At 48.0% G+C, this 20,615-nt stretch overlaps 1 protein-coding gene across 2 annotated transcripts in view; it reads left to right on the top strand.

Moving 5' to 3' along the window:
* The window catches only part of Prkar1b (protein kinase, cAMP-dependent, regulatory, type I, beta), a 121,986-nt gene that overhangs the window by 18,349 nt on the left and 83,022 nt on the right, over window positions 1-20,615 (top strand). Inside the window, exons 1-2 of one of the 2 annotated variants that reach the window (XM_005397778.2) lie at window positions 1,337-1,443; window positions 2,284-2,492. In XM_005397778.2, coding sequence (XP_005397835.1) covers window positions 2,316-2,492 — 177 coding nt within the window. In that variant the 5' untranslated portion in view covers window positions 1,337-1,443; window positions 2,284-2,315. Of the gene's footprint in view, window positions 1-1,336; window positions 1,444-2,283; window positions 2,493-20,615 lie in introns of those variants that run through there. The other variant, XM_005397779.1, reaches the window with a different exon arrangement.

Below are 20,615 nucleotides of genomic sequence, written 5' to 3'. Positions count from 1 at the left end.
GTCTTGGTACTTCTGTCTCTGACTGTCATTGAAGATCGATCAGACAGTGAATGGGACATTTGGAACTATTTTCCCTTGTTCAAGCCACAGCAGAGGGAGGTAAAAGGCTTGAGGGCTCACACACAGGAGGGAATGTGGGGAGGAGCCTGCTGTGGGGACCTGAGTAGCCTGGAAAAGTCTCAAGTGAGAGGCTAATGGGAGCTTCCATCACAGTGAGGTGAAGAGAGGGTCTCAGTAGAAGGCACCTCTGAGTGAGGCCTGGTCAGGGCAGGACACAGTGCAGGGGCTCTGTGCCAAGGGAGGTGAGCGCTGTGCTCACAAGGAGGTGCTTCAGATAGGAGGGCTGTCTTTTGAGGTCAGCCAAAGGGGGTTGGCTGACCCCACATTCCTCCTAGGAGAGTGCCTGCAGGGGAACACCAGAAAACCTCAGGGAATCCCACAGGAGGAAAGCTGGCCCTAGAGCACTGCATCCCCAAAGCCTGAACACCCTCAATGCCAGGTGTCACCCTTCTCACCAGGTCACCAAGAGGAGCCAGCAGGAAGTGAGCAAGGGTCAGGGGAGGAAGGCAAGTGGCCCCTGAAACAGTTTTGGGTTTGTTTGAGCTGCAGTGTGATGTGAGTTTGGATTCAGGAGAGATGGAGAATTTCTCAAAAAGACCCTCTTCTAAAAGGTGTATCCGTGGACAGGGCAAAGGCTGCGGCACCAGAGCTTCTTGTTTGACCCCTGAGCCAAGGTCCATTTGTCCTTGCATGGGTGGGGAGAGGCTGGCCAAGGCCCCTGGGCATGTGTGCCCAAGTGAGTGAGGCAACAAGTGAGTTTGAACAAATCCAGTGGACAGGTGAGGGGGAGGGGAGACAGGTACCTGTGGACGGGTATGTACAGGTGAGTGGGGAGAACAGGCAGGGGACAGGTGAATGCTGACAGGTGAGTGAAGACTGTGGAGTGTTTTTCAAGACCTGTCCTGCCCACCTGTCCTCTTGGGATTTGGATGCCTTGTGTGTAGGGGGACCCAATCTCTTCCTGGCAGGCAGCACCTGTGGGTTAGGAAGCTATTACAGTGACCACCCCCCTCCAGGGTGAGGGGGTGCCCAAAGAGCAGGGTGGGAGTCCCCTGGCCATGCTGGGCTCTTGTGAGCTAAACCCACAGTGTGGGCAGCTCTAGGCTCCTACTGAAGGAGAGTGGGTAGAGAGGGTTACAGAAGGGGTCCGGGGGAGCGGGTAATAGGTTGGGGGCGCGCAGGCCGGGTCAGACACTTTAGGAGGATCTGGGTGCGCTGAGAGCCGGCGGCGCGCGGCGGGGGCGGGCACAGGGCGGCACCGCTGCAGTGCGGGGACCCGCTGTCCGCGTCGCCGTCGCCGCGTCCCCGCGTCCCCACGTCCCCGCGTCCCCGCGCCTCGCGTCCCCGCGCAGTCGCTCTCGGCCTCCGGTGCTGCGCATCCAGGTAGGAGGGCTGCGGTGGGGTCTGCGAGGGTTCTGGGGTCCCCAGGAGGCTCTGGCAGTGGGGACCTCTGGCCGCGGTGTCCCCCACCCCAGTCTCCTCCCCCGGCTCGGGCCGGAGAGCGAGGCGGATGCAGAGGAGTCAGGCCCCAGTGTAGGTCTGGGGGGCGGGGGTGCGTCCCGCCGGCGCAGAGGCCAGGCTGAGGTCTGAGTAGGGGGCACAGCGTCTGGAGGCTCCTTTCCAGTGGTCTGGAGACCCGGGTGCGTCTGGGCAGGCGTGGACCTAGCCATTGTGACTCACCCAGGCGCGGGGCGCACACAGCTATTGTTCTTCACCGCCCCCCTAGCTGGGTCTCCTCTATTTTCCTCCTAGCGTTTCTTTTCCTGTGAAGCAGGCTACCCTAATCTTTGGCCAGTATGCCATCCCCATCGCCCCAGGATCCCTCCCCGGGGGCCTCCTATGGTGGCGTTTACATTTCACACAGGTGTTCCTAAGCGGGGAGGGGGAGGCCGTTTAACACAGGCCAGGCCTTCTGCCTGGTTCACCGCAGCTTCTTCGGAGGTGCTTTGGAGGGGGCTTCTAATCGCCCACACATTTTGTTTGCATCTTTTCCACCTCGAAAGAATCTGTTGGATGGTGAGGCTTTGGAGGCTGATACCATATAGCAAACAAGTCATCCAGCCTCCAAACGGAAAGATCTGTGACGGATGCAGAATGAATGATGGTCCATTGGGCCGGACCCCCAGTGATGAGCCTCCTTATTTTCTGTCCTCTGTATATGAGTGAAGCACAGAGGGCAGCAGGGGACTCTCCCATCCCCTCCTAATGCCCTGTGCTTTGCAGTTTCTTAGCAGGAAGGAAAAAGACACCTGGCCATGGCCTCCCCGTCGTCCTTCCCCTCAGAAGAGGAGGACAGTCTGAAGGGGTGCGAGCTGTACGTCCAGAAGCACAGCATCCAGCAGGTGCTGAAAGACTGCATTGTGCACCTCTGTGTCTCCAAGCCTGACCGTCCCATGAAGTTCCTCCGGGAGCACTTTGAGAAGCTGGAGAAGGTCAGTGCCTCCCCTGCCCCCACCCTCTGCCCCTCTGCAGGTGACCTGGGGGCAGGGCAGTAAGCCCCTCCTTCCTGCTGCCCTTCCTGCTGGAGAGAGGGATGGATGCCAGGAGAACGGTGTGTGGGGATTGCCCAGAAGAAAAGGAGTCAGGCAGATTTGGATCTGGCCCATCTTGTTTGGTGTCAGGTTCATTCTGTGGCTTCCTGACCACAGACCCCACTTCTACAACCAGAGGGCTCAGGGGCTCCGAGCCATTGTGGAAGGTGGACAGGTAATACATGGGGCTCACTGGTGTTTTCAGCTGGGGGGATGGAAGTGGGGACCAGGTCTTATTATAGATGCCACCAGCACTTGGGATAAGAAAAAGCAGCTACCAACCACCCAGGTGACCTGGGTCCATGGCTCAGGCTCCACATGTGTTTGGTGGGGAGCACACTGCTCAGCTCTTCTGTTTGAGCAGAGACGGTGTAATTCGTTCTTCCCTCTCCTCTCCCTGGTCTCTGCTTCTGGCTCCTTCCTGTGGCAGGGGCAGGAGCAGGGGCAGGAGGTTGGACAGGAGCCTCCTGGCTCCATTACCCCTCCCTGCCACTGGCCCCTTAGGTCTCATCCCAGCTCCCTCTCCGACTCTCCCTGGGTGTCACCCAGGGCTCCAACACTTGATTTTTTTCCCCTTAAATGCTGGGGAGTAAACAGAGGGTCTGGCTAGGTTGCTAAATTGCCGGGGCTGGGCTCAAACTTGCAAACTCTGCCTTAGCTTCCCAGAGTTCTGGGATTATAGGCGTGCACTGACCCATGTTCTAGTCTCACAGGGACCACATATGACCACATGGGAACATGTTCAAGCTAAGGTCTGCTTTTAAGGATTGGTGAGCTGCTGGGGGGGGATCCATCGGTGTTTGGACAGGGGCCCTGTAATCACATAACCCTAAAGCACAGGAGTGAATTTATTTCTTCACGTTAAGACAATCCATCAAAAAATATTTTATTTATTTATTTATTGAGATAATATCTCACCATGTAGTACAGGCTGGCTTTGAACTTGCTTTTGTAGCCCAGGCTGGCTTTGAACTCACAGTGATCCTCCTGCCTCAGCCTCCCGAGTGCTGAGATCACAGGCGTGCACCACCATGCCTGGAAAAAAACATTTTAAACTAATCCATTTATTGAAAAAATTTTGAGAACTTCAGATTTAGAAAGACAAAATAAAAATCTGCGTCCCTCCTACCTCTTTCCCCTTCAAGGGCTGTGCTTTTTAAAAAGCAGTGTTTTTAGTCATGCATAGTCATGTTGCAGATGCCACTTTTATGTTTATTTTTATTTTTATTTTTATTTTGAGACAGGGCCTCACTCTGCAGTTCAGGCTGGCCTTGAACTTATTATGTAGCTCAGGCTGATACTGAACTCACAGAGATCCTCCTGCTTCAGCCTCTCAAGTGCTGTGATTACAGGTGTGTGCCACCACGTCCGCTAGCAGATGCAGTTTTATATTTTGTATTTTTCCATTCAAGTTCTCCACAGACCTCACTTTCAGTGACTACATAATGTTCTGTGGAGGAGATAATGTTTTCAGCCTTTCCCTCATGATAAGATAATTGAATTGTTTCCGTGTTCCCCACTTCCACCCTGTACTGGGGGTTGGACCCAAGGTCTTTGAAATGAGCTATATCTCCAGTACTTTTTGTTTTATTTTATTTTATTTTAATTTTTGAGACAGGGTCTTGCTGTGTAGCACAGGCTGGCCTCAAACTCATGGCGCTTCTCCTGAGTGCTGGATTAAGGCATTTGCTATCACACCCACCTTTCTTTTTTATTTTTTATTTTGAGACAGGGTCTTAGCAAGTCCATAAGTTGCCCAGGGTGGGTTTGAACTTGTAATCCTCAGCCTCCCAGAGTGATGGGATTATAGGTATGTACTACTTGATGCCTCAGCCTCCCAGAGTGATGGGATTATAGGTATGTACTAGTATCCCTGGCTTTAGGATTTTTTAGTATTAAAAATTATGCCATACTGATGTATTTGTCCGTAGATTCATCTATTTCTCTGTGTTTAGTATTGTTTAGGATTGCCTTTCAGAACTGGGGTTCCTGGGCCAGAATAGTCCTGCCGGTACTCACAAGCTTTCCAACACTGACATCAGGGGCTGGGGATTTAGCTCAGTGGCATAGCGCCTGCCTGGCAAGCGTAACGTTGTGAGTTTGATTCCCTGTACCAGAAAACAAAACAAAACACTGACATCAATTCACACTTCCATCAGCAGAGAGAATGGCAGTGAATTGGTCCACTTGGGCAGCTTTGGCTGTCGTAATTTCAAAAACCTTCCCTCCCACTCCCATAATTAATAGATGGGGATGGTCATGTGGCCTGGACACATCTTTCTTTGGTTGTGCTCCATTTTGTCCCATTCCCAGGCACAAAAGGAGAGAATCTAGGAGTGGGGAGGGTAGCACTTCTGTTTCCTGCCTGTGGGAAGAGGGACAGTCAAGCAGCTGCTGGGGGAGGGGGCAGGCAGATGACTGTGTGTCCCGTCCCGTCTTACACCACACCTTCGCTGGCCCTGCAGTTACTTCAGTTGGCTCTTCACTCATGGTCCCAAGCTACGCAGCTGGTCTCATAGGCATGATGGGCCCAGGGGAGTCCTGAGGCAGGTCTGGCCTGACTCACGTTAGGGTGGCAGAGCAGGAATAGGACTGTGGCTCTCAGTAGGGGAGAATTCTGGTTGCTACACTGGGTGTGTGTTTGCCACCTAGTTGTCACCTAGTGACTGGGGTGCTGCTAAACATCCTGGGTGGTACCAGAGCCCCCTATGACAAGGAGTTATCTAGTCTCAATCGCCCAGCAGTGTGGAGGTTGACAAGCTCTAGACCCCCATGGTGTGGGTGGCAAGACTTGGCAAGAGTTGAAGGTCAGGGCAAAGCCTGGTTCATATGGAAGAGCCAGAAGGACACAGCTCGTGGGGACCTGGCTCTGGGGGCCATGGTGCACAGACACCCGGAGGGCAGCGTTCAAGCCGGAGACACACAGGAGCCCAGATGCAGCTGTGGCAGGTATCCAGGCTGAGGTGACAGGTTGCTCCTAGTGGGATAGAGATGGCTGACCTGGGTGGGCTGGGCCTTTTGTTTTGAGATGTTGTCCAGGTTTTGCTGGTGGATGGATGTGGGTGAGGAAGAGGCTTGTGGCATGCACCTGGGCACCTGCTGAACTCCTGAGTAGACCAGGTGCACTGGCCAGGAAGGAGGCAGTGAGAAAAGTGAGAAAAGCAGAACTAGGTGGGCAAATCAGGGTTTGAGTCTGCAAGGGGGCAGCTGGCTGTGGGATCCGAGTTGGCAGGAGGAGCTGGGCAAGGTTAACGTCCACTCTTGCTGGGAAGTGACTTTTTCCCACATCTGACGGGTGGGGACTGAGGTCCAGGAGAGGTTAGATGGTGTGTCCATAGTGAGGTGACCAGGGAGACTTGTTCCAGCCCTGTTTCTACATTGAGGATTTTCCTACCAGGGACTGAGTGTCCTCATCTGAAACGCTTCAAATCAGACATGTTTTGGATTTTTGAACTTTTGGATCCAGGGTGCTCAACCTGCAGTTAGCAGCAAGGGAATTGTGGGAGTCCTTCTTTTGTGAGCAGGGTGGCCCTTGCTTGAGAGTTTTCACTGGCTGCCTTAGCAGACTGCTGCGGACTTAGCAGCATAAAGGACAGAAATTTACCTCCCAAAGTTTAGAGGCTCTTAGTCTGAGATCTAGACATTGGCAGGGCTGGCTCCTTCTGGGGACCCTGTGGGGTCTATTCCAGGCCTCTCCCCAGTCTTTGGTGAGTGTTGCTTTTAAATGCACCACCTGATCTCTGCCTTTATCTTCACATAGTGTCTTCCTTTCTCTGTATCCAACATCTTTAGGTCCTTAACTTGATGACCTCTGTAAGGACCCTGTCTTCAGAGGCTACATGCTGAGGTACTAGGGGTGAGGACTCCAACAGATCTACGTTGGGGTCGTACTTCCCATATCATAGTTGCCCTCTCCCCAGATTCTGGTTGCAGGACTCACACGTGCCACTTTCTTTTTGTCAAAGGTGTTGCCAACAATAATATGCGTGCAGTGCGTCAAGGTGCCAGCAAAGATAGTGTCTTTGGGCATGACTGTGGTTATTTTGGCTTTCTTCTTCTGCAATAGCTGTTGGGTCCAGGCTTTGGAGGTGGTTTGTGAATTCTGTGAGATCCTGTGCCTACATTGGTGTGTGGGTGCATTTTACAGAACACAGTGTCTCTTTGCTTTAGAGAACTCCTGAAATGGATATGAGGTCCCAACACACAAAGAGTCCAGGAAGGCCCTAAAGCCCACAGGAATCTTATTTCTGTGGATCTTCTCTTGACCAATGAGAAGAAATGGAGTGTAATGGGACTAGGAGATTGTTTATTTGAGTTTGGCTGAGAGGAGCCTGGGGGCATTTCTTGGCTTGGAAGGAGAGTAGGAAGGCCACAGTAAAGACCTTGGAGGGGGCAGCTGGCTGCTGGTCAGACCAGTGTGACACCTAGGCCCCGGGTGCTACCCTGGCCAGCTGAGCAGGACACTCAGTACTTGGGCCTGGGTCAGTGGACCCTTCCTCTCTGGCCATTTAAGGTCACATTACTCTATGGTGGAGACTTAGGGTGTAAGATATTCCTTATCCACTAGCAAGAGACAGCTCTGGAGCTTTCCCACCAAGTTGTGGTCTTTCTGGAGATTGTGTAAAATGATAAAAGTCTTCAGCCTTATACTAATGAATTTTAAACGCTATAGAAAAAAAATCCCTGCATTGGAAACACACCAGTTTTTCTCCACCTGCATACCAGCCCTGTTTTGGGGGTGGGGGTTTGCAGTATACACACTGTGTTAGTCAGCTTTCTGTTGAGAAGGTCAGCCCAAAGGAGGAAGGGTTGATTTTGGCTCAAGGTCTCAGGGTGTTCAGTCCATGGTTACCTGGTCTCTTATGAGGCTGTGGTGAGGCAGAGCATCATGGCTGCTTGCCTCATGCAGATGAGAGGTGCAGAAAGAGAAAGAGAGAGAGAGAAAGAAAGAAAGAGGCTGGGACAAGATTTGCCCTTATAAGATGCAGAGGGAAAGGGGGGGAGAGGAAAGAGATATAAAAAGAATTGAGATGTGTTATGTACCTGTACCAACTGCCTACAATGAATGTGATCATTATATACGGCAAGCATCTGCTAAAAAAAAAGACTTGCCCTTTCAGGGTACACCACCCACTCTAACTAGGCCCCCCTCCTAGAGTTTGTACCACTTCCGAATAGTTCATTTGGATTATTCCATTGATGAGATCTGAGCCCTCTGGTTCCATTGCCTCCCCAAAACCCCTTCTTTGTGCACTGTTGTGCAGGGACCAAGCTGTCAGCAAATGAACTTTGGAGGCACATTCTAGGCCCAAATTATAACATATACTGTATGATATAGATATATATATATAAATTATATATACATACATTTTAATATATACTGCAATATAATTTTAACATGTATACATTTTTGTTTGATTTTTCTTTTAGCACTTTATTACCATAAAATACACATAATATTTATCATTTTGGGGTGTACATGTTGCTGGCATTAAGTACGTTCATATTGTTGTGGACTTCTAAGTAGCATTTTTATGGTGTCTTAGGGCTGTGAAATATTCTGTCCCATGGATGTGTTATAATTTTGTCTTCTTTCCATTGGTCTGTTCAGTGGCTTTCAGGTTTTCTCCCCCCTTCAAAAACATCCTATGGTAATGAAATTATTTAATGGAAAAGAGCATAGACACAGAAGTCTCAGGAACAGTCTCTGCCCAGGGGTGTAATATCTGATGTCTTTATAACTCTTGAACCATAAGATCCAAGCCCAAAGGACTAGTGAGTGTAGGGCTCCCCCGACCACTCACCAATTCCTTACCACCACCGGTTCTTGTGATGGTGGAGGTTTGGCTTTTTTAGTAGCTCATGTTTGGTTGGAAGCATTCCTTCTTTCCTGGTAGAATATCGTTTCCTAGGAACTCTGGCTTAGTGGTAGTTTTCTTCTTTCCATTGGTCAGATGATTGGATGATCTGGGCCAGATCACTACCTCATCCATAGCAGTGTGCTATCGGCTGCCCTCCTCCAAGACTGGAACCATATGACTCCCATCTCAGCATCCCCAGAAGCCTCTGCAGGACCCAGAAGTTGGGGTTGTAATAAATGTAATAAAATGACTAGATTACATTGTATTTCCCTTGTGGAATGCATGTACCCTCCTAAGAAGGGGAATCAGGCTGGCTTTTCTGAGGCAGTTTTGTGGAGGTGATTACTGACCAATGCAGATGATTGTTCCTGAGGAAAATGGGTCTCCGCTGGGCTCTCACTTCAGTCTGGTAACCTTCTGGAGTCCAGCATGATTCTTGGTGACCTGCCCCAGATACTACTCTTGGTGACCATACCCCAGAGCTGACTGGATTGGCCTACTGGGAGAAGCTCACTTGAAATCACACAATCCACCCACCAGCGCTTGGGGACCCCAACTTCTGGGTCCTGCAGAGGCTTCTGGGGATGCTGATATGGGAGTCATATGGTTCTAGTCTTGGAGGGGCCAGATCACTACCTTGGAGGGGCAGCAGATAGCACACTGCTATGGATGAGGTAGTGACAGCCACTTTGAAGTACATGTACTATGCTTTGAGCAGGGGAGTGTGGATTTGCCTCAGGAGGGAGGGTCAGGGACGTTTACAGAGGGTCTTGAGCGGACATAGGGGACTGCATGACATTGACCAGACTGTTATCGGACAGGGCAGAGGGCTGTTGGGGCAGTGGGGCAACATGTGCAAAGTCCCAGTGTCATTATCGGCCTGGTGGTATAATAAAATGGCTGCTGGAACATCTGGGGTGAGGCCAAGGGTAGGGAAAGGGGCCCTTGGTAAGGGACAGGGCATGGAGGTGTGAGCTGGAGGTTGGGCTTCATCCTGATGGCTGTGGAAGGACTCGATGTGATCAGTGCTTTTTGAAACACATACATTGATTGCTCTTTGAATATTGAACAGACCTTGTGTTCTTGAAATAAATCCTACTTGCTTGTTAGATGACCCTCTCATCATACCATTAAGTTTTATTTGCTAATACTTTGTTGAGGATTTTTGCATCTTGGCTCATGGGGGACATTGGTCTGTAGTTCTTATGTTAATGACTTTGTATGGTATTGGTGTCAGGGTAACGCTAGTCTCACAAATTGAGTTGGGAAGTATTTCTCCCTATTTTCTGGAAGACATTGGATAGACTGGGACCTCTTCTGAACCCAGAGTCTTTTTGAAGGTTTTAAACAATAAAATCAATTTCTTTAATACATATAGGATTATTGGAGTTGTCCATTTCTTCTTGAGTGAGTTTTGTTGGTTTGTATCTTTCATTTAAGTTGTTAAACAATGTATGGGTATTGTCTTGGTCACTTTCTTCATTGCTGTGACAAAATACCTGGCACCCTCAGTTTAAGGAAGGAAAGGTTTATCTTGGCTCACAGTTCCTAGAAGTTTCAGTCCATGCTTGACTGGCTCCGAGGCAGAATGGCAGAGGGGAAGGGCCTGGGTGGAGGACAGCTGCTCATTGCTTGAGTGGGGAAGGAGACAGAACCTTCCAGGCCACACCCCCAGTGATCCATCTCCTCCAACCAGGCTTCACCTCCCTACATCTCATTTGCTATCCCTCCAGGATCTAGTCATCTCCCCAAAGCCCTGTCTATGAGTGCATGAGACTTTGGGGGCACATCTAGATCTAAACCCTAACAGGTACTAAGATTTTTGTGATGTTATTATTCTTTCAATGTCTGTAGTGTTTGTATTATTTCATTCCTGATGCTGGTGATTCATGTCTTTTCTGTTTTGCTGATAGCTCTGGCTGAGGTTTATCAATTTTACTGATCTTTTCAAAAAAGTAGATTTTGCCCATATTTTTATTACTTATTTCCTTCTGCTGTCTTTAGGCTTTATCTGTTCTTTTTTAAGTTTTTCTTAGGATGAAATTTTAGATGGTCATTGTTAGACTGTTCTTTTCTAATGGAAACATTCAATGCTGTACACTTCCCTGCAAACACTATGTTAGCTGCATCCCACTGATTTCAATATGCTGTCTTTTCAATTTTTATTTAGCTCAAAATATTTTCTACTTTCCTTGAAACTTCCTCTTTGGTTCATTAATTATTTAAAACTTTTAAAATTTAATTTCCAAATATTTGGAGATTTTCCAGATACCTCTGTTATTTAGTTCTGGCTTAATTCCATTATGGTCAAAGAACATTTTATGATCCTTTCAATTTGTTACGGTGTGCTTTATGGTGGGTAATATGGTTTATTTTGGTGACTGTCCCATATGTGCTTGAAAGGTGTGTGTGCTCAGCTGTTGTTGGGCAGTGTTCTGTAAATGTCAGGCATGTCTAGTTGCTTGAGAGTGTTCAGGTTGTTAGCATTTTGCATACTTGCAGGTTTTCTGACCTTTTATTATGCTTATTACTAAAAAGCAGTATTAAGACTTCAACTATAATTCTCCAACTATGATTGTATGCTAATCTTTTTTTTTATCAGGTACTAATCTGTTTCTTCCTTTAATTCCATCAGTTTTTGCTTTTTGTATTTTGGAGCTCTGTTATCAGTTGCTTATGCATTTAGAATTGTTATGTAGCCTTGGTGAGTAGACCTTTTATGTTATTTGGTGTTTCTCTTTTTTCCTGGAAATTTTCTTGTGGTCTGCTTTATCTCATACTATCACAGCCGTGTTTGCCTTCTTTTGATTAGGGTTTGCATGGTTCCTCTTTTCCTATCCTTTTATTGTACCTGTATCAGTAGACAGGGTTTTTTGTAACAGCAAATGGTTGGGTTTTATTTTTTACCTCAATCTGCCAATTTCTTTTAATGTATGTGTTTCGACTATTTACATGTTCAAAAAAATACTATTTATTTCTGTATATGCCTACATATATACCTACATTACCTCTTTTATAGATCATATAGCTTTAATGTAATTATTGATTTGGTTGGATTTAAGTCTACCATTTAATTGCTTTTGTCTTCTCTGGTTTTTGTCCCTTTGTTCTTCTTTTCCTGCCTTCTGCTAGATCCTTAATTTTTTAGTATTTAATGATCTGTTGTCTTTGCTATTTTTTAAGTGATTGCTCTAGACATTACAATATACATATATAACTGTGTACTATATTTTTAAGTTACTATTTTACTGTTTCAGGTAAAATACACAAGCTTCCCATTGAATGGACCTGTTTACTTTGCTTCTTTAATTTATAGTTGTCATATATACTATGTCTATGTACACTGAGATCCTCCCTTGTTCTAATTACTTTCTGACATATTTTAAATATTTGAAGAGGGGAGAACAGTGTAGTCTCTGTTCCCAGGATATACTGAGTCTGCTGCTCCCCTTCTGTTCCAGAAGTTCTGCCTGACTTGGTGTTGTCTGCATAGACCCCGAGGGCTCCAGGTGAACTTGGGTTTGGGGGGACACTCTTCAACCCACCACAGTGTCCAGCCCCAGAAGTCAGAAATAAAATAATAGAATAAGATGAAAGGAAAAACCTATAAGGATAAAAGTGGACATTAGTGAGACAAATCAAAGAAATAGTAGTCGTGAGCAAAACCAAGCTGAGACTCTCTGAGGAGAGATGCATGAAATTGACATCCAGGGAGATTGGAGCATGACGGGGAGGTGACATGGACTCCCTTGTGCTGGAGGTGGGGAGGACAGAGTACGTTTCCAGCAGTCCCTGCAGTGAGGTGCTGGGGACTGAACTCACACTGCTCACTGTGAACCCTGGATGTGGCTCCTCTCTTTGGTGGCAGACACTGAGCCATGGTCAGCTACCAGGCACCCCCTCTTGGAAGCCCTCCCTCACCCACTTACCAAGGGTGGCTTAGTATCAGAGGATTCCTAACCCATTGTTTTTTTCTCTATTCTATTCTCTGGGTGAGACATGGTCTACAGAAGGCACTTGATGTATGATCAGAGACCTGCATTTCTCTTCAAGCCTGTTGCTGGGTGGTTGGGTTCCCTGTGGACAAGACTTTTACCCTCTCTGGTACTCAGTTTCCTGACTTTAGATGGGTGGACTCATTCCTGACCTCATTTGTGGAATGCTCAGGCTGAGAGGAACTCATGCTTCCTTCCCCAGGGCTGGTGAGCACTGGCCTTTCTCCTGGAGACTTGGGTCCTCAGAGCCAATGTCCACCCCCTGTGGACTTTGACTGAGAGTGCAGTGGGGGCATCTTGGGGTTGTTCATAGAACTTTTCCTGGGGGGCAGTCCAGAAAGGCCATTCTGGCTTGCCTGCATGCGGTAGACAGCTCTGTGGATGTCTGGATACCATCCTACTGAAGTGGCCGTCCCTCTTGCAGTGTGTGTGAACCCAGCCCGGAAAGGGTGCCCTTGAAATACCCTTTCTGTGGGAGAGGGAAAACTGTGTCCTCCAGGGCGGGTAGGTGTGCCACCATCCTGGGCCATAGGATTCTCTGAGGAGTTAACTCACTTCCAGAAAATGTCTTTGGATTCCACCCCCACTCCAGTACTTTCTTTTCTCAGGCTGGAGTCTCTGTCTCCTCCCTGGTGTAGGAAAAGTCTAGTCAGAGAGGGCAAGGATCTTCATTCCCAGCAGCCACTGGGCCCTGGGGACAGCATGGGGACAATCCCCAGGCTGAGTTCCCTGATTTAGGGGCAAACTGTGGCCTCGGAGCTTTCTGGAATCCCTGTTCCCACACTGTTAGTATGCAGATTGGAGAGCCCTTCCTGACCCGTGACCTGGCCCATCCCACGGCTTCAGACAGCTAGGCAGTGTGAAAACAGAGGACAGGAAGGGGATCTGAGAACTGGGAGGTTTTCCTGGAATCCCACAGGGGTAGGGGTGCCACCCAGAAATCACTGTGGAGATAGAGCCAGGGAGGTCTCCTGCCTGGCCGAGGAGGGGCCCTTCTCCTACCTCTCTGAGTTCTCTAGTGGCCTCCTGGAGCACTTTTGTGCTTTAGACCACATGTGTCCTGCCCTATCTGACCCTGCGCCTGTTGGAGTGGGAAATCGTTCTCTTGTCAGGACAGGTGACGTCAGCCAAGTGAGACAGATGAGGCTGCCTACAGGGACTGGGGCGATAGGAGGGGACTGGGCTTCCTACAGGGCCCACTCAACCCAGGCCTACTCCTACCTGTAACAGGAGCTTCTGAGACTTGGATACTGAAGTTCTAGATTCTTCCAGAAAGCTGCTGACTGTGTCTTCAGAGCTGCTATGTTCAACACCATTGATACCGTAAGCTCTGACCCAGGCACTTTGACTCCTTACATTCCCTTTATTTATTTGTCTTTTTGGGTCTTACTCTGCAGTTCAGGCTGGCCTTGAGCTCACTTTGTAGCCCAGGCTAGTCTCAAACTTACAAAGATCCTCCTGCCTCAGCCTCCTGAGTGCTGGGATTACAGGCATGTGCCACTACACCTGGCCTTACATCCCTTTAGCCTTATAGGGATTGTCTCAAAATCCTGCCCTCTGGCTATACCCCTACCTATGTCTGTCCCTCGTGTGAAATAAGGACCTTGTGATTTACACAGTACCACCAATGGCTGGGCCCATAACTGACATGTTAGTGACATTTGAGGGCTCTTTGTCCTTGGAAGTCTGTGTGGAGATATCCTTGCTCCCTCACCTGTAACCTCTGCCATTGTGTTCAGCTCTGAGCACCTGCTCCCCGTCCATCTACTTTGGACTAGGGGTGAGAGCTGAGCTGAGAAAGCAGCTGATCCGAAGGAGTGGCTGCGTAGCTGTGGTCATGACAGTTTGTATAACACTACAACACGAAGCTCCAGTCCCCCGTCTTCTTACTCACTTCTTTAAGGTGATGCCCACAGTACATCTGCACAGCTCTGTCATGGGCAGGGGTCACAGTCAAGTGGGTAGAGTGCTTATGGCACAAATCTCTTAGCTAGGCGCTTTGGATGTGGGAGGGGGAGCGGAAGCTTCTTGCTGGAGGTGGCACTGTGCTGGGCTTTGAAACATGAAGGAGTTCACCACCAGGCACACTGCTTGGAGCCTGGCATTAGGAGAGGAAGCCTCATGCCTCTTTTTCTGCTTTCTCCATTGGCGAGCTCTCGTGGCTGCAGGTGGTGGGCTCACCTCTTAGGCATGGCTCTGTGGAACAAGACCTGTTGTCTGTCTTGGCGCAGGAGTCCAGTTCTCTGAGGGATGTTCCTGTATCGGGGTCTTGCTCTCCTCCCAAAGTCAGGATGTACAGAACTCGGCTCCTGTTGGCTGTGTAAGGGATGAAGCAGAAAATAGCGAGCATTGGCAAGGATGTGGAGAGACAGGGGTTCTCATGAGTGGCTGTCGGAAGTGTGAAATCCTGTGACCGCCACACGGGAGAACCTGGGTGCTCCTTGGAAAGTCCAACACTCGGTTACAGTGTTACCCGGTAGCTCCATTCTGGGACACGGCCCACAGAGCTGGAAATGCGTGTGCAAACACACCTGTGTGTGAATGTTCAAAGCAGCATGGTTCACAGGAGCCAAGGCTGGGAAGAGCCTGGATGTAGAGCCATGGACGAGTGGGTACCTGGGATGCACCCATCCTGCAAGGGACGGAGTGATCACTCAGCTGCCGGGGGAGCAAGGCACGAACAGGCTGTGGAGTGAGAGAGGCCAGATGCACAGGTCACATGTGAGTCTTGTGCTCAGCCCAGAATAGAGGGCACAGCAGGGGCTGCCAGGGCTTTGCAGGAGACGGGCCTGATAGCTGATGGTCTGGGCCCAAGGATGTCTAGGGGCTGAATGGAGACGACGGTCACACAACCTTGTGAGTGTACTTAATGGCAGTGTTGTGTATTTTATTTGTTTTATTGTGTACTTCAATATGATCAATGTCTACTTGCATGCAGTGGTGCACACTTGTAATTCCGGCACTCTGGGAGGCTGAGGCACGAAGATTGCAAATTTAAACTTGGCCTGGGCAACTTAGCCAAACCTTGTCTCAAATAAAAAATAAAAGAAGGCTTGAGGATGTAGCTTAGTGTAAAGGTCCTAGGTTCCATCTCCCACCCCAAAAGGTTAATGGTTAATTTTTAGGTCAGACAAATTATGCCTTAGTTAAGAAAAAAATCCCATTCACTTGCTCAAAAAGACCTTTCTCTTTTTTGTACCAGGAATCAAACTCATAACCTCAGGCTTGCCAGGCAAGCACTTATGCCACTGAACTACATCCCCAGCCCTCAAACAGATCTTTCTACCAGGCATCCTGGCTTCTCTGGGAAGTCTAGGTTTATGGATGAGGCTTTTTCTTTCCCCTTCTTTCTCTCTTCCTCCTTCCTTCCTCATCCCTCTAAGCTACATCCCTAGTTCTTTTTTTTCTTTAATTTTTTATTCTGAGACAAGGTCTTGCTAAGCTGCCCAGGCTGGATGTCAATTTGTGAACCTCCTGCCTCAGCCTCCTAGAGTGCTGCAGTTACAGGCGTGTGCCACAGTGCCTGGCTTGTGTGAAGTATTCATCCTGTTGGATCAAGGCTTCTGCGCTTGGCTCTCACCCCAATATGCCCTCGTCATTACCCTAGGTGCTGTGCCTACCTCTCCACTCCCAGGATGCAGTGGAGCTGCCTACAACTGCTCTAGGCTCCAAGAACAGATTCCTCTGCTGTGTGTTCTCCAGGGGCTGCAGAACCCCTGTGTTGGTACAGTCCTCGGCTCTCTCAGTTCAGTTCCATGATCCTGTGCTCACTGATGCCACTGTTATTTGGAATTGTTGCTGAAAATAAAGGCCCAGCGCCTCCCCCTTGCCATGCAACTGACATTTCTGGTTAGGATCCCTGGCTCACGTAGGAGGGGACGGATGCTGAAGTCCCAACGTTGAATGAAAGAACACAAACATACAGTAGTGTATTCCCAGAGTGTGGAGTCATTGTTCCTCTGTCATCCTCCTCTGGTGACTGGAAACAGGAACTGTGGCTCAAAGGTGTGTTTAAGACTGTGATGTATCTTGTTGTCATGGCAACAGAAGAGCATAGTGGTTGCCAGGCTGAAGCCCCGCAGTGTTGCCTCTGTCTGTGAGACAGAACTTGCAGTGTACAAGGTACGGGTGTGCTGGGTGTGACAGCACCACCCAGATGGCCAGGAACCTTGAGTGTCAGCCCAGCACAAGGTAGTCTGTGTGCAGCAAGGCTGTGTGGGGTCTGGGAATTAGATATTTTCTGTTGGAGACCTGCTTTTGGAGTCCTTGCCAGTGCCTGGCTGGGTTTTGCCCGAATCTGCATATCCTGGTCACTGGGTTGAAATCCATTTCCATTTCCAGGGTAGGCTGGGCACCGGGCCCCTTGGGTTGGGTTTGTGACGGACATGCCAGGGAGGGGTGCAGTAGGGACAGCCATCTCTGTTCCCTGTGTGGTTGGAACAGGGGTGCTGGGCATTGTACTGTGTGGCATCCTTGGGCCCCAGACCCTCACTGTACCTTGGGATGCCGGTCCTTCCTCAGGAGCCTGCCTTTACTTACTTTGCTGTTGTCGGTGGTATTTACATCTGTGCAGTGGCAAACATGTTTTATTTTCATGGTGACACCATTGTTCGTCCCCATTTGTGTGGCATTAACATTATAGCAGTATGAAAGGAGGAGAGAAACTCTGTCCCCCCAACTTCTTTTTTTCTTGCATGTTTGTAATCAAAACATAGATCTAATGTTAAGTAAAAGAGAGAAGGAAGGGCCAGCGATATAGCTCAGGAGGACAGTGACTTGCTTGGCAAGTGCAAGGTCCTGAGTTCGATTCCCGGTACCAAAAAAAGAGAGGAGAGTCCAGTTTTCTGAGTTACTCTGTGACTTCTAAAATGGTACTTTCAGCTGGGCTTGGTGGCCACCCTGTCATCCCAGTACTCTGGGAGGCTGAGACAGGAGAATGGCAAGTTCAAGCCCAACCTGGGCAATTTAGTGACTTAGTGAGACCCTGTCTCAAAAAAAAAAAAAAAAAAAAAATTTAAAAAGGGCTAGGGGTGTAGTTCAGTGCAAAGGCCCTAGGTTCAATACCCAGTTCCATATACACACAAAAAGATACTTAAAATATTTTTAAATGTATTGTTCATTCATTTATTAAGCATCTATTACATGTAGGCGCTGTTTCAAGTAAACTAGAGATTGTGCAGTGTGTGAGGCCTAAGAAGGGAAGCAGTGCCAGATCAGAGAGCAGCTGGGGCCAGGAGGGTGGAAAGGGCAGGAGGAGGAGGGGAAAGGTTGTGACTATGGAGCGTGCTCCCCTCCTCCTTTTCCTCCTCCTCCTCCTGTTCCTCCTCCTCCTCCTGTTCCTCCTCCTCCTTCTCTTACCTTTCCTTCCTTCCAAAGGGACCGAGCCTCCTCCTAGGCTCTGGCCTAGGTGGTAGGAGGGTGCTGTGAGCCCTGGGGACACTTGGGAGGAGTGGTCCTGGTAGAAGGGTATCCAGTGCCAGGGTAGGAGCAGGGCAGAGCCATGATGGAGGGAGGGGCGGACAGGACTTCCACAGTCACTCAGATTGGGGACCTGAGAGGGTCTAGTGGACGGGCCACACCACGTGTCTAACATTTTACATGGCAGCATGCATTAGATTGGGCAACACTGTGTGTTAAAAGTGTGCCTGCCTGGCCATGCGCCTGCCTGTCCATTGGTCCCCTTTTCTCTTTGCACTTCCAAGCTCTCCAAGGGTCGGTTTCTTTCTGCCCACAGCCCAGTTCTTCGTGTTTTCTGAGTGCAACCTAGTCAGTAATGGATCGTCCCTATGTGTCTGAAAATGTCCTTCATTACCCTCATTTGAAGGCTGTTTCTCCTGGGTATGGAGCTTGAGGTTGGCTCTTGCTATTGTTATCCTCAGCACCTCGGCAACATTCCTCCTGTCCTCTGGCTGCCCTGTGCCTGCTCAGAGGCCGGCGTCAGGTCGCGGGCTCCTTGGAAGCCAGTGTGCCTTTGTTCTCAGGTTACTTTTAGGATTCTCTGTCTTTGGTCCCTTCAGTGGGGTACGAAGCGTGGGATTTTGTGTGTCCCCTGAGTCTGTGGCCTGACTGATGTCTTTTATTAGCTCAGGAAAATTCTTAATCATAATCTCATCAAACATCTCTTCTGCCATTTTTTCCTTTTCCATCTGGAACTCTAATTCCCTGCAAATTAGAGCTTTTTACCATACCCCGTATCTTCTTCTGCACTATTTGCTTTCCTCTTGTATCTTTGTACTCCAGTCTAGATATTTCCTTCTGATTTATTTTCCAGGTTATTAATTTTGTCACCTGTGTTTCTAATCGCCTGCTAAACCCATCCATTGAGTTCTTAGTTCCAGTTGTTATGTTTATGTTTTTTGGATCTATAATTTCCATTTGGCTTCAAAAATTTTTTTTTTCTTTTTTACTTCTGTGCCAACATTTTCAGTCTCATCTTTGATTTCCTTGAACAAACCGAGCACAGCTGTTTTAAAGGCCATGTCCAATGGTTCTGTGATGTAGATCCCTGGCGGGGGATCTCTTTATAGTGTTCATTCTTTCTCTTAGTTTTTGGTTACATGATCTTGCCTCTTTTTAAGGGAATTGTTTTTGACTGAATGCCTGACGTTGCATATGAAAAATTAGAGGGTTTGATAGTATCTTCCTTTTGAGAGACTTTGTGGCTCACCATGGTATCCTTGTGATCCCAGACCACCCAGTTTGAGGGGCACTAGATGTCGTGAGGCTGGGACTCTGTGTGCCCTATGTGCATCTGGTTCACTCTGATTCACTCTGACTTCTAATGTCTGCACAAAGTCTCGGGGATTTACTAGGATTTCCCTCCCTAGGAAAGCCCTGGATTCCCCTACTCTGTATCTGTTGAAAGCTACATGAAGGGAGACCTGGCTCCAGCACTGTGGTGTCCTCCCTGCATTCTGCACCTCCATCCTCACGGTGGTGTAATTACCACTGTGGTCCAAGCTCGCTGATGCCTCCAAAAAGACATTTTTCATCCTTTGTCAGGTTTTTCTAGTTGATCTCACCAGAAAAGTTAATCTCAGCAACAAAGTCTGCCATTTCCAAGAGTAAAAATATGATTTATGCTATAATAAAATCCCTAAGGGCAAGCATTAGCATAGATGAGAGGTAACAGTGGTGTGGACCAGGGCAGTAAGAAATAATATACCTAAAATTTTAATTCTTTATACATCATCATTTGATGTTGGCCAATACTGAATGTTCCTTCTTTTCTTGTCTTCCCAGAATAGTCGTATCACTATTTTTAAGTCTTTTGTTTTCCTACCAAAATTCTCAATTTTAAATAATATACTAGTCCCTGTTCTATAATTTTATTAATTGTGAGCTATATTGATTCTTCACTTTCTGTTCAGCTTTCCGCCTCAAATTTTACTCTCTTCTGGGGTCTGAACTTTTTTTTGGCATTGTCCATTCTGATAACATGTATGTTTTTTCAAAAACAATGAGGTCTGTGATAATCTTTTTTCTTTTCTTTTCTTTTCCTTTGTTTTGTTTTGTTTTGCTTTCTTTTTTTTCTTTTCATTTCCTTTCTTTTCTTTTCTTTTTTCTTATGGTGCTGAGGATTGAACCCAGAGCCTATGCACTGAACTGCATCTCAAGTCCTTTTTATCTTTTATTTTGAGGCAGGCTCTCACTGAGTCACTTAGTTGCTCAGGCTGGGCTTGAACTTGTAGTCCTTCTACCTCAGCCTCCCAGAGTTGGATGACAGGCATGTGCTACCATGCCCTGCTGGAAATTCTCTTATTCCTGAGAATTTTGTACTTTCTGTCTTATCATCTGGAATTTTTGGTAATTGTGTATCAAACCTCTTGGATTGTATTTGGTGGATATTTTTTCTTATGTGATTTCTTTGTCCTTTTGTTCTTTTCTTGTATATTTCCATGATTTATTTTCTGTTTTATATATTTTTATGTATTATAAATTGTATAAATTAGATATACTTAACTTTAGTTTTGTTTTTGAAGGAAACTTCCATTGTCATAATATCCTATTAATGTACAGTGGATGAGGTAGCTCTTAAAATCTCTCTGAATAAGATATATGTAATATATCGCCCAGACCCTCCAGTGAGGCGAAGGCTGGGGAAGTCTGTGACTGTTACCCATCTGGGCTGAATCTGGTTCCTGTATGAGTCCTGAACTGAGTGGAGA

This window comes from Chinchilla lanigera, unplaced genomic scaffold, assembly GCF_000276665.1.
Source record: "Chinchilla lanigera isolate Chin_1 unplaced genomic scaffold, ChiLan1.0 scaffold00059, whole genome shotgun sequence".
In the NCBI taxonomy this organism is placed as follows: domain Eukaryota; kingdom Metazoa; phylum Chordata; class Mammalia; order Rodentia; family Chinchillidae; genus Chinchilla; species Chinchilla lanigera.
This window is presented reverse-complemented; position numbering and strand designations above follow the sequence as displayed.